The sequence below is a fragment of the Salvelinus namaycush genome, chromosome 12, assembly GCF_016432855.1.
Source record: "Salvelinus namaycush isolate Seneca chromosome 12, SaNama_1.0, whole genome shotgun sequence".
Taxonomy (NCBI): Eukaryota; Metazoa; Chordata; class Actinopteri; order Salmoniformes; family Salmonidae; genus Salvelinus; species Salvelinus namaycush.
In genome coordinates, this window is record NC_052318.1 from 9,238,576 (window position 1) to 9,255,273 (window position 16,698).

At 42.8% G+C, this 16,698-nt stretch overlaps 1 protein-coding gene across 2 annotated transcripts in view; it reads left to right on the top strand.

Annotated features, from left to right (window-relative positions):
- The window catches only part of LOC120056448 (gamma-aminobutyric acid receptor subunit beta-2-like), a 92,445-nt gene that overhangs the window by 67,435 nt on the left and 8,312 nt on the right, over positions 1-16,698 (top strand). For both annotated transcript variants that reach the window (XM_039004613.1, XM_039004614.1), the window contains exon 6: positions 12,516-12,653. In XM_039004613.1, coding sequence (XP_038860541.1) covers positions 12,516-12,653 — 138 coding nt within the window. The remainder of the gene's footprint in view (positions 1-12,515; positions 12,654-16,698) is intronic.

The following is a 16,698-nucleotide window of genomic DNA, read 5'->3' on the forward strand; positions in this document are numbered from 1 at the left end:
ATTTCTGTTGAAACGATGTGGCTATGCACTATCAATGGATGTTTTTGGAACTAGTGAATGTAACGCGCCAATGTAAACTCAGATTTTTTTATATAAATATGAACTTTATCAAACAAAACATGCATGTATTGTGTAACATGAAGTCCCATGAGTGTCATCTGATGAAGATCATCAAAGGTTAGTGATTCATTTTAGCAATATTTCTGCTTTTTGTGACTGCTATCTTTCGTTGGAAAAATGGCTGTGCTTATTGTGGTTTGGTGTGACCTAACATAATCGTTTGTAGGGCTTTCGCTGAAAAGCATATTTGAAATCGGACACTTTGGTGGGATCAACAACAAGATTACCTTTAAAATGGTATAAGACACATGTATGTCTGAGGAATTTTAATTATGAGATTTCTGTTTTTTGAATTTGGCGCCCTGCACTTTCACCGGCTGTTGTCATATCGATCCCGTTGCCGGGATTGCAGCCATAAGAAGGCAGGTCCTCACCAGACATCACCGGCAACAACATCACCTATGGGCACAAACCCACCGTTGCTGGACCAGACAGGACTGGCAAAAAGTGCTCTTCACTGACGAGTCACAGTTTTTTCTCACCAGGGGTGATGATCGGATTCACGTTTATCGTCGAAGGAATGAGCGTTACACCGAGGCCTGTACTCTGGAGCGGGATCGATTTGGAGGTGGAGGGTCAGTCATGGTTTGGGGTGGTGTGTCACAGCATCATCGGACTGAGCTTGTTGTCAATGCAGGCAATCTCAACGCTGTGCGTTACAGGGAAGACATCCTCCTCCCTCATGTGGTACCCTTCCTGCAAGCTCATCCTGACATGAACCTCCAGCATGACAATGCCACCATCCATACTGCTTGTTCTGTGCGTGATTTCCTGCAAGACAGGAATGTCAGTGTTCTGCCATGGCCAGAGAAGAGCCCGATCTCAATCCCATTGAGCACGTCTGGGACCTGTTGGATCGGAGGCTGAGGGAATTTGCAGATGCCTTGGTGAAAGAGTGGGGTAACATCTCACAGCAAGAACTGGCAAATCTGGTGCAGTCCATGAGGAGGAGATGCACTGCAGTACTTAATGCAGCTGGTGGCCACACCAGATACTGACTTTTACTTTTGATTTTGACCCCCCCTTTGTTTAGGGACACATTATTCCATTTCTGTTAGTCACATGTCTGTGGAACTTGTTCAGTTTATGTCTCAGTTGTTGAATCTTGTTATGTTCATACAAATATTTACACATGTTAAGTTTAGTGAAAATAAACGCAATTGACAGTGAGAGGACGTATCAAAGCAACATTCAGTATATTCCTTATTATTCCGGATAGTGTAGACCCAGACTGTGGGTGGTCAGAGGAAAAAAAGAGGCGTTTTAATAATATATTTTTAAAGAAAAAGTGAGATAATTGCACCATTTTGGAGGACAATTAAGCCACTAGTAGACCCACAATCCAGCCTTATTTCTGTTTATTTTACTAGGCAAGTCAGTTAAGAACAAATTCTTATTTACTATGACGGCCTGGGAACAGTGGGTTAACTGCCTTGTTCAGGGGCAGAACGACAGATTTTTACCTTGGAGATTCGATCTAGCAACATTTCGGTTACTGGCCCAACGCTTTAACCACTAGGCTACCTGCCACCCCAAATGTACGTACTTAATGTTTTTCTTTCTAAGATGGCAAGAGTTGAAGAGATGCCTCATTATTATGGTGATGTTTCGCTGTTGTCAGTGTTGTCACAATGAAACTCTCATCTCAGCTCAAAATTCCACCAAGTAATAGTTACATTTTCTGCACCAGTAGTGCACAACGTACGGAGCGTCACTGCTATCAGATCCTATTTTAGAAACCACAAATGTCCTCTGGGTTCTGAACAGTTTGTACACTGGAGTTTATTCTGTGCCTTAGATCTTCCCATCACAGCTCCTGCAGGTTTGCCAACCAGCTGAACTGAAGACAGCTCGCTGCGCGCTGTCGGACTTTAGAGACACTTTTAATTGGACACCAGGAATAAGATTAAAGTAACTTTGAACCGTGGGTATCAAACATTCATTTTAGTTATTATTTTAGAGGAGCCTCTCAAGCACATGCAGGGGAAAAAGCATCAGTTGTTTGAGACTCTGACTCTGAATTTCCTGTGCTCACTCCAGTTAAATTTGAAAAGAGCAGCAGACCTTCCCATGCATTGTTAAGTCTGAAACTTGGCTCTTACGTTCCCCGGTGTAGCCCTTTGATGGCATTTCTGAGACTCTCTCTGACTCAATGTATACTTTACAGACTTCAATTAGGCTTGGCCTCTGCTTTTGGTTTACTTTTCATTTAAGTTTGATGATGGTGTATTCATGTATGAACCAAGGGATGTGTGAAACTCCTAGCATAAATCAAGTTTTAATTTGTTAGAGGCCACCGTTTTCCCATGAATCCTAACTGGAAATCCATCTGTGTAACTCGATAGGATTACATTATTTACACAGTTTCCAAGTGAAGCGCACCTCTCAAGTTAGTATTTGGCCCTAAGAGAGCAAACCTCCAGGATTCACTTGTCAATTTGCTAAAATTCAACACAATCTAACACTCAATTCGTGCAAATATGTACAAAAAGTATTTCAGCAGATTTAGTGTGTTTTTGCTCATTTTTGGTGTGGCTTAATTAGTAGGAAACGACAAAATTTTTGGTGCGACTTAATTCCTAGGAACATACTTTTTGAGGAGGCAAACTTTGGAATTTAAAAAAATATATACTGGTGCACTTGTATTCAGAAAGGCCCATTTTTCATGTATGCAACAATAGGCTTACACGATTTTCTTCATAACGCATTTCATATTTCATGGAGCCTACATTACAACATTTTCTTCATAATGCATTTAATAAAAGGCAATGACAAATTTGATGAGGGTTGCCAGATTTGTTTTGTTGGTATTGATGAAGGTATTTGATTGGGGAATGGTGATGCATCTTTATGATGGGAAATTATAATACATACCATAATACACAAACACTTACACACATATACACACACTCACTTTGTTTGTTCTCATATTATAGCCAACTCTTTTGTATGAATAATTTTTAATAAAATATGTGTTATGTATTCATTATCTTTAACTGGTTAAATGTTTGTAGTTTGCATGTTTCAGTAGTGATTAACATGGTTAAATAGTCATAAATCTCTGCTTGATTTAGCTTTTGGTATATTTGGCATTTTTATACATATTCTGTATTTCCACTGAAGAAAGCCATAATTAATCAACACACTATTGTAAATAAATGGACACTAACTGTTATAAAAATGGAAATTGCTCTCCGTAAATAAATGGTGAGAAATGTTCGGTCTGAAACCATGTGTTTTACAGCCCTGTAATAACGATACAAGTTATATCACCTTAAAAGGGGTTTATTTACAACCTCTGGGGTATAACATGTTGGGCAAAGTGGTTTAAGAGAGTCTGACATACAATCCCTAACTTGAGTTCAGTCTTCGCCAATGAGAAACAAGAGGGGCCTAGCTTTGTCCTTCATGAGTGTGAAAGGCCTCAATTCTAGGCCGTAGAAAATCCTCCATCCATCTCATTAGATCAGAACAGATCAACAGTGATTCATATTACTGGTTTGCATCCTAAAAAAGGATAGTTGTGTTTTGCTGCATAACACAGTTCCATTATTTGCCTACCCATATGATGTGGATCATTGTCAGGTTATTAGATGTATAAGCTTCCGCAACAACAGAACACCATGGTTGTAATAACACTTTAAACAGGTAGTTTGTAAATGTGTAGAATGTGTTTGTTTTGGGTCCACACTGGTAAGTTACCTTATGTAAATTAGACAGTCACAGAGTATTTTCTTCTGAATAACTGGTCAGGGCATACCACTTTCCATTCAGCTTCCGGCAACTTGGATGTAAGGCTTGTAGGGACTACTTCTATCCGTCACGCCCATTGTTGCTTACCCATTGTTCACTAGATATATCAGTGTACTTACACCCAACACAATGTTGGAAAACAGAATGCTTTCAACCACTAGATATCATAACTAGACGTGAGCTGGAGGTGGTCCCAACGCTGCCATCAATGTAGCAGAAGAAAGTGAAAGCTGCAACAGGGACTCTAACCAGGGCTCATACGTGGCAAAGTGAGCTCTAACGGACGTGGTCATGAAAACCTAGTAGGCCTCGGGCAGAATCAGTAGGCCTATAATGCTGGCATATGCCTTGTTACAATAGCCTAGGTATATAGCTGGATTAACACGACCGTAATAATCATCATGAAACGGCCTTGGTAGTGCCATAAGTGTAAGCCAACATAATTAATTATTTTAAATTAATCCTGTTTAACTGCATTGATATGGATTAATTGGTTATAGTCCAAACTCATTATAGTGGCAAATACCATGCAGTTACACCAGGGGAATTTAAACCAAACAGATTTTTTTCTACAGGTCTTCTGTTTCCCCACATTTATTGATGAATTAATTTCCCATCATGAAAAGGTGTTCCATTCCCCAATCAAATACCTTCATTGATACCACACACACACAAAACATACAGTGTCACGGATCCCTCTGGACCTTTCATTGCGCACACCTGGCCCCTATTCCCACTGATTGTTTTTGTATATATAGTCGGAGGTTTACATACACCTTAGCCAAATACATTTAAACAAAGTTTTTCACAATTTCTGACATTTAATCCTAGTAAAAAATCCCTGTCTTAGGTCAGTTAGGATCACCACTTTATTTTAAGAATGTGAAATGTCAGAATAATAGTAGAGAGAATGATTTATTTCAGCTTTTATTTCTTTCATCACATTCCCAGTGGGTCAGAAGTTTACGTACACTGAATTAGTATTTGGTAGCATTGCCTTTAAATGGTTTAACTTGGGTCAAACGTTTCAGGTAGCCTTCCACAAGCTTCCTCCAATAAGTTGGGTGAATATTGGCCCATTCTTCCTGACAGAGCTGGTGTAACTGAGTCAGGTTTGTTGGCCTCCTTGCTCACACATGCATTTTCAGTTCTGTCCACGTATTTTCTATAGGATTGAGGTCAGAGCTTGGGTTCAGGGCCACTCCAATACCTTGACTTTGTTGTCCTTAAGCCATTTTGACACAACGTTGGAAGTATGCTTGGGGTCAATGTCCATTTGGAAGCGTTAACTTCCTGACTGATGTCTTGAGATGTTGCTTCAATATATCCACATAAGTTTCCTCCCTCATGATGCCATCTATTTTGTGAAGTGCACCAGTCCCTCCTGCAGCAAAGCACCACCACAATATGATGCTGCCACCACCATGCTTCACGGTTGGGATGGTGTTCTCCGGCTTGCAAGCCTCCCCCTTTTTCATCCAAACATAACGATGGTCATTATGGCCAAACAATTATTTTTTTGTTTCATCAGACCAGAGGACATTTCTCCAAAAAGTACGATCTTTGTCCCCATATGCGTTGCAAAACGTAGTCTGGCTTTTTTTATGGCGGTTTTGGAGCAGTGGTTTCTTCCTTGCTGAGCGGCCTTTCAGCTCATGTCGATATAGGACTCGTTTTACTGTGGATATAGATACTTTTGTACCTGTTTTCTCCAGCATCTTCACAAGATTGATTTGCACTTTTCGCACCAAAGTACGTTCATCTCTAGGAGACAGAACACGTGTCCTTCCTGAGCGGTATGACTGCTGCGTGGTCCCATGGTGTTTATACTTGCGTACTATTGTTTGTGCAAATGAACGTGGTACCTTCAGGCATTTGGAAATTGCTCGAAAGGATGAACCAGATCTGTGGAGGTCTACAGTTTCTTTCTGAGGTCTTGGCTGTATTCTTTTGAAGAGGCACTGAGTTTGAAGGTAGGCCTTGAAATACATCCACAGGTACACCTCCAATTGACTCAAATGATGTCAATTAGCCTATCAGCAGCTTCTAAAGCCATGACGTCTTTTTTTTTAATTTTCCAAGTTGTTTAAAGGCACAGTCAACTTAGTGTATGTAAACTTCTGACCCACTGGAATTGTGAAATAATCTGTCTCTAAACAATTGTTGGAAAAATTACTCGTGTCATGCACATAGTAGATGTCCAAACCGACTTGCCAAAACTATAGTTTGTTAACAAGAAGTTTGTGGAGTGATTGAAAAACGAGTTTTAATGACTCCAACCTAAGTGTATGTAAACTTCCGACTTCACCATGGTCTTGTCGATTATTGTTCAAATCAAATCAAAGTTTATTTGTCGAATACAACATAATACAACATGTCGAATACGACCTTACAGTGAAATGCTTACTTACAGGCTCTAACCAATAGTGCAAAAAAGGTATTAGGTGAACAATAGGTAGGTAAAGAAATAAAACAACAGTAAAAAGACAGGCTATATACAGTAGCGAGGCTTTAAAAGTAGCGAGGCTACATACAGACACCGGTTAGTCAGGCTGATTGAGGTAGTATGTACATGTAAATATGGTTAAAGTGACTATGCATATATGATGAACAGATAGTAGCAGTAGCGTAAAAGAGGGGTTGGCAGGTGTTGGGTGGGACACAATGCAGATTCCCCGGTTAGCCAATGTGCGGGAGCACTGGGTTGTCGGCCCAATTGAGGTAGTATGTACATTAATGTATAGTTAAAGTGACTATGCATATATGATAAACAGAGAGTAGCAGCAGCGTAAAAAGAGGCGTTGGGGGGGACACACAATGCAAATAGTCCGGGTAGCCATTTGATTACCTGTTCAGGAGTCTTATGGCTTGGGGGTAAAAACTGTTGAGAGGCCTTTTTGTCCTAGACTTGGCACTTTGGTACCGCTTGCCATGCGGTAGTAGAGAGAACACTCTATGACTGGGGTGGCTGGAGCCTTCCTCTGACACCGCCTGGTGTAGAGGTCCTGGATGACAGGCAGCTTAGCCCCGGTGATGTACTGGGCCGTACGCACTACCCTCTGTAGTGCCTTGCGGTCAGAGACCGAGCAATTGCCGTACCAGGCAGTGATGCAACCAGTCAGGATGCTCTCAATGTTGCAGCTGTAGAACCTTTTTGAGGATCTCAGGACCCATGCCAAATCTTTTTAGTTTCCTGAGGGGGAATAGGCTTTGTCGTGCCCTCTTCACGACTGTCTTGGTGTGTTTGGACCATTCTAGTTTGTTGTTGATGTGGACACCAAGGAACTTGAAGCTCTCAACCTGCTCCACTACAGCCCCGTCGATGAGAATGGGGGCGTGCTCGTTCCTCCTTTTCCTGTAGTCCACAATCATCTCCACCCGGCCAGGTCTCTGACCTCCTCCCTATAGGCTGTCTCGTCATTGTCGGTGATCAGGCCTACTGTTATGTTGTCTGCAAACTTAATGATGGTGTTGTGCCTGGCCATGCAGTCGTGGGTGAACAGGGTGTACAGGAGGGGACTGAGCACGCACCCCTGGGGAGCTCCAGTGATGAGGATCAGCATGGCAGATGTGTTGCTACCTACCCTCACCATCTGGGGGTGGCCTGTCAGCAAGTCCAGGATCCAGTTGCAGAAGGAGGTGTTTAGTCCCAGGATCCTTAGCTTAGTGATGAGCTTTGAGGGTACTATGGTGTTGAACGCTGAGCTGTAGTCAATGAATAGCATTCTCACATAAGTGTTCCTTTTGTCCAGGTGGGAAAGGGCAGTGTGGAGTGCAATAGAGTTTGCATCATCTGTGGATCTGTTTTGGCGGTATGCAAATTGGAGTGGGTCTAGAGTTTCTGGGATAATGGTGTTGATGTGAGCCATTACCAACCTTTCAAAGCACTTCATGGCTACGGACGTGTTGCCTTTGTGTTCTTGGGCACGGGGACTATGGTGGTCTGCTTGAAACATGCTGGTATTACAGACTCAATCGGGGACATGTTGAAAATGTCAGTGAAGACACCTACCAGTTGGTCAGCACATGCCCGGAGCACACGTCCTGGTAATCCGTCTGTTCCCGCAGCCTTGTGTATGTTGACCTGTTTAAAGGTCTTACATCGGCTACGGAGAGCGTGATCACACAGTCGTCCGGAACAGCTGATGCTCTCATGCATGCCTCAGTGTTGCTTGCCTCAAGGCGAGCATCGAAATGATTTAGCTCGTCTGGTAGGCTCGTGTCACTGGGCAGCACGCAGCTGTGCTTCCCTTTGTAGTCTGTAATAGTTTGCAAGCCCTGCCACATAAGACGAGTGTCGGAGCCGGTGTAGTATGATTCAATCTTAGCCCAGTATTGACGCTTTGCCTGTTTGATTGTTCGTCGCAGGGCATAGCAGGATTTCTTGTAAGCTTCCGGGTTAGAGTCCCGCACCTTGAAAGCGGCAGCTCTACCCTTTAGCTCAGTGCGAATGTTGCCTGTAATCCATGGCTTCTGGTTGGGGTATGTACGTACAGTCACTGTGGGGACGACGTCCTCGATGCACTTATTGATAAAGCCAGTGACTGATGTGGTGTACTCCTCAATGCCATCGGTAGAATCCCGGAACATGTTCCAGTCTGTGATAGCAAAACAGTCCTGTAGTTTAGCATCTGCTTCATCTGACAACTTTTTTATAGAACGAGTCACTGGTGCTTCCTGCTTTAATTTTTGCTTGTAAGCAGGAATGTTACTATATCTGTTGGTTCGTATGAGTACCTGTGTGTATTTTCACATGAGTTAATTCACACAAAAACGCACAATGTCTGTTGAAATACTTTCTGTACATATTTAGTGTGAGATTGTGTTGTTCAATTCTAATCCAGTCAGAGACATATTTGAAGGTCTGGTTTCAGCCCAAATGTTGTTTGAAGTCAAGTTACAGTATATTATGATGAGTGAAGTCTCCCACCACACTCTTTCAAAGGTCTCCCTTAGAACAATAAAACATATAAATTCTGAATTTATTTTATAAGCTTTATAAAATGCCTCTAGTCAGATGGGCCTATTATGCTATCTCTAACAATGTTATCAAGATAAATTTGATGTATTTTTACTGACAAAGCTCCCAAACCCGTGAGTCTATGGTTAGATACTTTGTGTTAGCTTAGCATAGCCATCTATCCTTTAAGACAGGGGTGGGCAACTCCAGTCCTCGATGGCCTGATTGGTGTCACAGTTTTGCTCCAGCTAACACACCTGACTCCAATAATCACCTAATGATGATCTTCAGTTTAGAATGCAATTTGATTAATCAGCTGTGTTTGCTAGGGATGGAGAAAAAGTGTGACACCAATCAGGCCCTCGAGGACTGGAGTTGCCCACCCCTGCCTTAAGAGTTCAAATTAAAGTCAACCAGGGACAAGGGAGACCCAGCCTATGTACAAAGGCAGGGCGTTTTCTCCTCAGTCCTCTTCTCTCTCTCTCCTCTCTCTCTCCCTCCTTCCTTCCAGTTCTTGTGCATCACTGATTCTGCATGGGGATCCAATCAAGCCAAATGCAGTGATGAAAAAGCTATGACAGTAAATGGAGGCAAAATATAATTTGCAAAGTCGGGCTCAATAGACTTAAGTGGATCAGAGAAGCCCAACCAACCAAGCAGCGACCTGATATCGCCATCTCTATAGCAGGGGTTGGAAGGATGTTTATCGTGTAGGCTCTATGATAATAACACATTGGTTATTGTAAATGAACTTTGATTTCAGAATTGCGAACTGCATATTGACTTGTATATGCTGTATTACGTAACTTAACGATATATCACAAAAAAACAAATAGCTCTTAACAGCCTCTTCGAAATAACTTCAATGAAACACATACTGTACCATCATGATGTCGTGTCTGACTATGATTCAATTATATGACATGCTATTTTATCAAATCCATTACCTAACGTTTAATTGATTTCGTTATTGAAATAAACCATGTAACAATTAAACCATTAATAGAGCGGTTATCTCACGATTCCACTCTCTTAAAGATCTGAAGATCTTTTATATCAATAGTAGTCAATTATTAATCGCCACCTCGATCGGTCTCATTCTGATTGTCGTAAGTACTTGGTTATCTACACGAACCCTTGATAATAAATTGAATCAGCAATACACAAATTGGCTTAATTATTTATTTACTAAATACCTAATTAATCACACAGAATAACATATATGTACACAGGATAGATCACACATCGATTACTAATCATGTCATGAAAAGCCCCTAGTGGGCTAACCCGATATGACAGCTGGTTACACAAAGGAAGGGGGTTGGGTTTGAATGAAAGAGTGGGAAGACTGAGGGACAAAGGGATTGGGTCTATCAGACCTTGAGAAGCTATGCTCCCGTAAATACAGAATCTTATGCATTCTAATAACTGCCATTCAGAAAAGGAAAATGCAAGATATATATATTTACTTTGAACTGTGCTTCGATAGATGGGTCGAAGATGGAAGACTGGTTTACCCAGCAGAGATCGCCATTGTCCTTTGAAGAATCTTTCTGGTCGTAATATTGTAGAGCGGATACGTTGTAGCACCCTGTCGCTCTTCTGAGATTGTCTGTCCTTTCCTAGGCCACGTACGTTTACAGCTGCAGCTGATAAGTCGACGTCTAGGATGTATCACCTCTTTAGTGAATAATAGTTCAAAGTTCATACTAAGTTGACATAATCAGCTCGTGCTGTATTCTGGCTGGTCTAGTCGAAGTTCACCATTCCAGTGTGGTGATCGTCACCTCCATGTTGAAATTCACCCTTTTAAACGTTAGGACAGCAGTCCTAACATTTCTGGATCTAAATGTTAATTTCGTTTGGTTCTAGTTGAAATTAGCCCTTTTAAACGTATGCACACCAGTCCTTAAGTCATCGGGAACTAAGTTTGACTTCTGTCAAAGGGCTTTTGTACTGGGGGAGAGAAGGGCGTGTTTCATAGTTCTCAACCACTGTCTGTTCACTTGGGCGTGGCCACTGAGTGGGTCTACGTTTTACTATGAAACAATTATCTTATTTAGGAGGCTAAGATTACAATCTTTTCACAAATAGTTTCATATTTAAACATTTAAATTGCATAACAATTCCATGTGAATCTGATAACTAGAATGTGTAGACTTTCCAAGATACAATTTATGTTATCCTATCATCAGTAATCATGTCTCAGACGCCAACTGATCTGGTATCATATTCTTTAAGTACCAACGGACACTTTCAACTGGTTGAGAAAGGGAAATATTGATCCATTCCCCAACCTTTTGATGTTACCATACTCTCTCTATGTTAACAAAGGGCTTTCCAAGAGTCCATTCTGTAGAGTGGAGAGTAAAGAGGGAAAGGTATTTATGGGGGTGTCATAAACCTCACCCAACAGGGCAATGTCATGAGGAGAGGGAGCAGAGGAGAGGATAGGTAGGAGAGGAGAGGTAGGAGAGGGAGGAGAGGAGAGGGGGAGAGGAGGACAGGGAGGAGAGGAGAGGGAGGAGAGGAGAGTGGCAGAGGAGAGGGGGAGAAGAGAGGGAGGAGAGGAGGTGAGGGAGGAGAGGAGAGGAGAGGGAGGAGAGGAGAGGAGAGGGGGAGAGGAGAGAGGGGAGAAAAGAGGAGAGGGGGAGAGGAGAGGAGAGGGGAGAGGAGAGGGGGAGAAGAGAGGAGAGGGAGGAGAGGAGAGGGTGAGAGGATAGAGGAAGAGAAAGGGAAGGCCTGCATGGGACTAATCAATGAGCCAGTGGGAGAGTTCCTGAATAGTCCTGTCAAATATTACTCAGCCCTGAGGTCCACCCGCACCCGCACGCGCACACCACACGCACCACGCTCTCACACATACATATTCATGTGAATAGATACACACACATGCACGCACACAAACATACACACATATGCAGGCACGCAGACACACAGTCACACAAATACACACACACAAATTCATAAACACACACGCACATTTTGATTACCAATCATTATGAGGAGGAAGTGTTTTTAATGTTTGATTAGGAGAGAGACAAGAGAAAAACACCTTATTCATTTCTCATTCATTAACCTGCGATTTGGAGTGTTGCAGAACCCTCCATTTCTGTCTCTTGTCTCTGTTATAATGCGTGCACACAGTTCCCTAGAGTCAGCCGAATTGACCACTGCATTGGCCTAGGCAGGCAGGAAGTGGATTATGCAAGGACCAGTTTCATGGTCTGATGGAGAGAAGAAAAAAAATTGGGATTCTATAAGATGTTACTCAATAGTTTATATCCGTGAGTCCACTGGCTGGCTGCTAATTTCTGTACTAGTTTTAGTTGAGTAAGCACTGAGGCAGAGAAAATAACATTGTTTTATATGAGTATTTATGCTCAGTTAAAAAAATGATATTCTCATTGTGGTTCATATTGTGGTTGTTTTGTTTAAATCTTCTCTATTGAAATCTACTCGGATCCAAGTGGCAGACATGTTAGGTTGACGCTACAGTATTTACAATGCTTCTGATTTAATCAACACATTCTTTGTGTGCCTTATATGATGATTATGTGCCCACAATTGTATATGTTGAACTTAATAATCCTTGGAGACACATACACGTTCATTATATTTCTGACTGGCTGTGTGCCCTTGTGTTCTCCATCAAATGCCCTGCCTCCTCTCTCGTCCTCAGATGGGTACACCACTGATGACATAGAGTTCTACTGGCGAGGAGGTCATAACGCTGTGACGGGGGTGGAGAGAATAGAACTTCCTCAGTTCTCCATCGTGGACCACAAACTCATCTCTAAGAATGTCGTCTTCTCTACAGGTGATGTCTTATGCACCAACTGGCCCCTATATTTAGCTTCTCTCTCCCATGTACTCGTCATTAAAGCTAAGTACAGATACAAAGGTTGCAGAGTAGACAAAAAAAAGTGCTTCTGTGACAAGGTTATCCTTGGCCAGTTTCTGAGTAGGAGCTCTCATGTAATTTTCCAGAAAATGTCGTGTTACATCAGTCTAGCAGGTTTTCTGTAATGACCCAGGCTGAGCTAGAGCCCCTCGCTGTGCAGTGCAGGGACCATGGGGCTGACTAAGGGCCTGGCTGGTAAATTGCATCCATTTATAGGTCAGTTAGATGCTCTGACATTGGGGCTCCTCTGACAATCTGGCACATGCATGCCGTTTCCAGGACATTACCCCCATAGGGGGAGAGCGAGGTTCTTATTAAGGTGGAAGAGTAATGTAGGGTTGCAAAAGAGAGGCGAAGGGTGACCCTGTGGTGTTTCCGGAATGATTGTGGGATGTTCCTGCTTTAGCCGAACTGGCACAGGCCCCACAGGCAAAATGGAGGCCACCCCCTTCTCAGAAATGGAGCATGCTCATGACTTATTTAAAAAAAAAACATTGTTTTATTGAATTATTTATTCATAATCTACATTATTTTTATTTTCATTAATTTGTTATGCAAGCAGGCAATAGGACAGTGGAAGTGTATGTAGAGGTTCGGGGAAACTACTTTATTGAATGGGAGCAGTACAATGACACAGAGTGAGTCAAACAATTACAGCTTGTCCTGTGCCTTATGAAGCTCATGTGTCCCCATGAACTGGTAAACCCAATGTTTTCTGATGCATAAAGAATGTATAGTAGTTACAGCTCATCCCTTTCTTTATGGGCTGTGACTGCACTGCTTAGGCATTGAGGATGGGGGATTCCCATTTTTTACAGCAGCCTGCTGAGACCAGTAAGGGCTGACCCTCAGATTACACGGAGAAGCACACATCAGCAGAAATGGTTGGCATTTATCAAATACACCCCCACCCCCCAATGTTGTGGTAAAGACCAACAAATGCCCTTGTTGCTTTATTAACCAGACAGTAACCTTAACACCCCCACTGTTTCATTAGTCCTTTAGGAAACCCTCCCTGCATCTCTTTTTGCTGTGCGCCGCACACTAAACTCACTGAAAATCTTTAACTAACGGCAACGTCAAAACTAACTGTGAACTACTCACTGGAGATGTGTGCCGGAGGCGGTTTTATACCCACTCTGTAATACATTCACATTCTCTTCCTACTCCTCTTGCACCTTCTGTTTAGCTTTTCCTCAGCTCCTTATACCCTGGGTCCTTCTTGATGTCAGCTCTAACGGTCCCCCTCGCCTGCCATTGTACTAGAATAATACAACCTAACCAAAATACATCCCAATCCCAAAGGACACAATATATGAGCGTGTTCAAGCAATGCTGCCATACAGCGGCCTGCTGGGTTTATTTCAAATAAAGCCTAGATAATAAAAAATGTAGTGCTCTCCTAGGCAGGCAAAGAAGCCCTCTCTTCATACATTCAGAGATAGTCATAACCCTGATAATGCAGGAGAACGCTGATGCCACAGAGTTAGAACCAGAACAAGTATTCTTTCTGTTGAGTATTTCCCCGACAGATATCTTGGAAATGACAACAGGTAGTGGGACCCTTCAGGCTGTAACGGTTGTTTTCCTCCTCGTCTGAGGAGGAGCAAGGATCGGACCAAAATGCAGCGTATTGTGAAGACATAATGATATTTATTTGTGAAAGACGAACACGAACAAACACTTGATAAACTACAAAACAATAAACGACGTGAACAGACCTGAACTTGTGAACATATAACAAAAACGCACGAACAGGAACGTACGAACGAACGAACGAACGAACGAAACAGTCCCGTGTGGCACAAACACTGACACAGGAACAATCACCCACAAACAAACAGTGAGAACAGCCTACCTTAATATGGTTCTCAATCAGAGGAAACGTAAAACACCTGCCCCTGATTGAGAACCATATCAGGCTAATTGAACATGAACCCAACATAGAAACACATAACATAGAATGCTCACGTCCTGACCAACTAAACAAAGACAAAACAAAGGAAATAAGGTCAGGAACGTGACACAGGCAGCCTTTGTCAGGCATACTGTAGGCTGTCAATCAAATTCTGTAGTGATAGCCTCTGGATGCAAACAACAAATAAAATCAAATTAAATGTTATTGGTCACATACACATGTTTAGCAGGTGTTATTGCAGGTATGACAAAATGCTTGTGTTTCTCGCTCCAACAGTGCAGTAATATCAAACAATTTCACAACAATACACACAATACACACCAATCTAAGTAAAGGAATGGAATTAAGAATATATAAATATATGGACGAGCAGTGTCAGAGCAGCATAGACTAAGATACAGTAGAATAGAATAGAATACAGTATATACAAATGAGATGAGTAATGCAAAATACTGTATGTAAACATTATTATAGTGACTAGTGTTCCATTTATTAAAGTGTCCAGTGATTTCAAGTCTGTGGATATAGGCAGCAGTCTCTAATGTGCTAGTGATGGCTATTTAACAGTCTGATGGACTTGAGATAGAAGCTGTTTTTCTGCCTCTCGGTCCCAGCTTTGATGCACCCGTACTGACCTCGCCTTCTGGATGATAGCCGGGTGAACAGGCAGTGGCTCGGGTGGTTGTTGTTCTTCCTGTGACATCGGGTGCTGTACTACTACTACTACAACTACTGTGCTTATTATTATTTGACCATGCTGGTCATTTATGAACATTTGAACATCTTGGCCATGTTCTGTTATAATCTCCACCCGCCACAGCCAGAAGAGGACTGGCCACCCCTCATAGCCTGGTTCCTCTCTAGGTTTCTTCCTAGGTTTTGGCCTTTCTAGGGAGTTTTTCCTAGCCACCGTGCTTCTACACCTGCATTGCTTGCTGTTTGGGGGTTTAGGCTAGGTTTCTGTACAGCACTTCGATATATCAGCTGATGTAAGAAGGGCTATATAAATACATTTGATTTGATTTGATCTGTAGGTGTCCTGGAGGGCAGGTAGTTTGCCCCCGGTGATGCGTTGGGCAGACCGCACCCCCCTCTGGAGAGCCCTGCGGTTGCGGGCGGTGCAGTTGCCGTACCAGGCGGTGATATAGCCCGACAGGATGCTCTCAATTGTGCATCTGTAAAAGTTTGTGAAGGTTTTAGGTGCCAAGCCAAATTTCTTCAGCCTCCTGAGGTTGAAAAGGCGCTGTTGCGCCTTCTTCACCACACTGTCTGTTTGTCAGTGATGTGTACGCCGAGAAACTTGAAGCTTTCCTCCATCTCCACTGTGGTCCCGTCGATGTGGATATGGGTGTGCTCCCTCTGCTGTTTCCTGAAGTCCACGATCATCTACTTTGTTTTGTTGACGTTGAGTGAGAGCTTATTGTCCTGGCACCATACTCTCAGAGCCTCCTCCCTGTAGGCTGTCTCGTTGTTGTTGGTAATCAAGCCTACTACTTTTGTGTCATCTGCAAACTTGATGATTGAGTTGGAGGCGTCCATGGTCACGCAGTCATGGGTGAACAGGGAGTACAGAATGGGGCTGAGCATGCACCCTTGTGGGTCCCCAGTGTTGAGGATCAGCGAAGTAGAGGTGTTGTTTCCTACTTTGAAGGGTACTATGGTATTGAATGCTGAGCTATAGTCAATGAACAGCATTCTTACATAGGTATTCCTCTTGTCCAAATGGGATAGGGCAGTGTGCAGTGCAATGGCGATTGCATCGTCTGTGGATCTATTGGGGCAGTAAGCAAATTGAAGTGGGTCTAGGGTATCAGGTAAGGTAGAGGTGATATGATCCTTGACTAGTCTCTCAAAGCACTTCATGACGACAGAAGTGAGTGCTACGGGGCGATAGTCATTTAGTTCAGTTACCTTTGCTTTCTTGGGTACAGGAACAATGGTGGTCATCTTGAAGCATGTGGGGACAGCAGACTGGGATAGGGAGAGATTGAATATGTCTGTAAACACACCAGCCAGCTGGTCTGCGCATGCTCTGAGGATGTG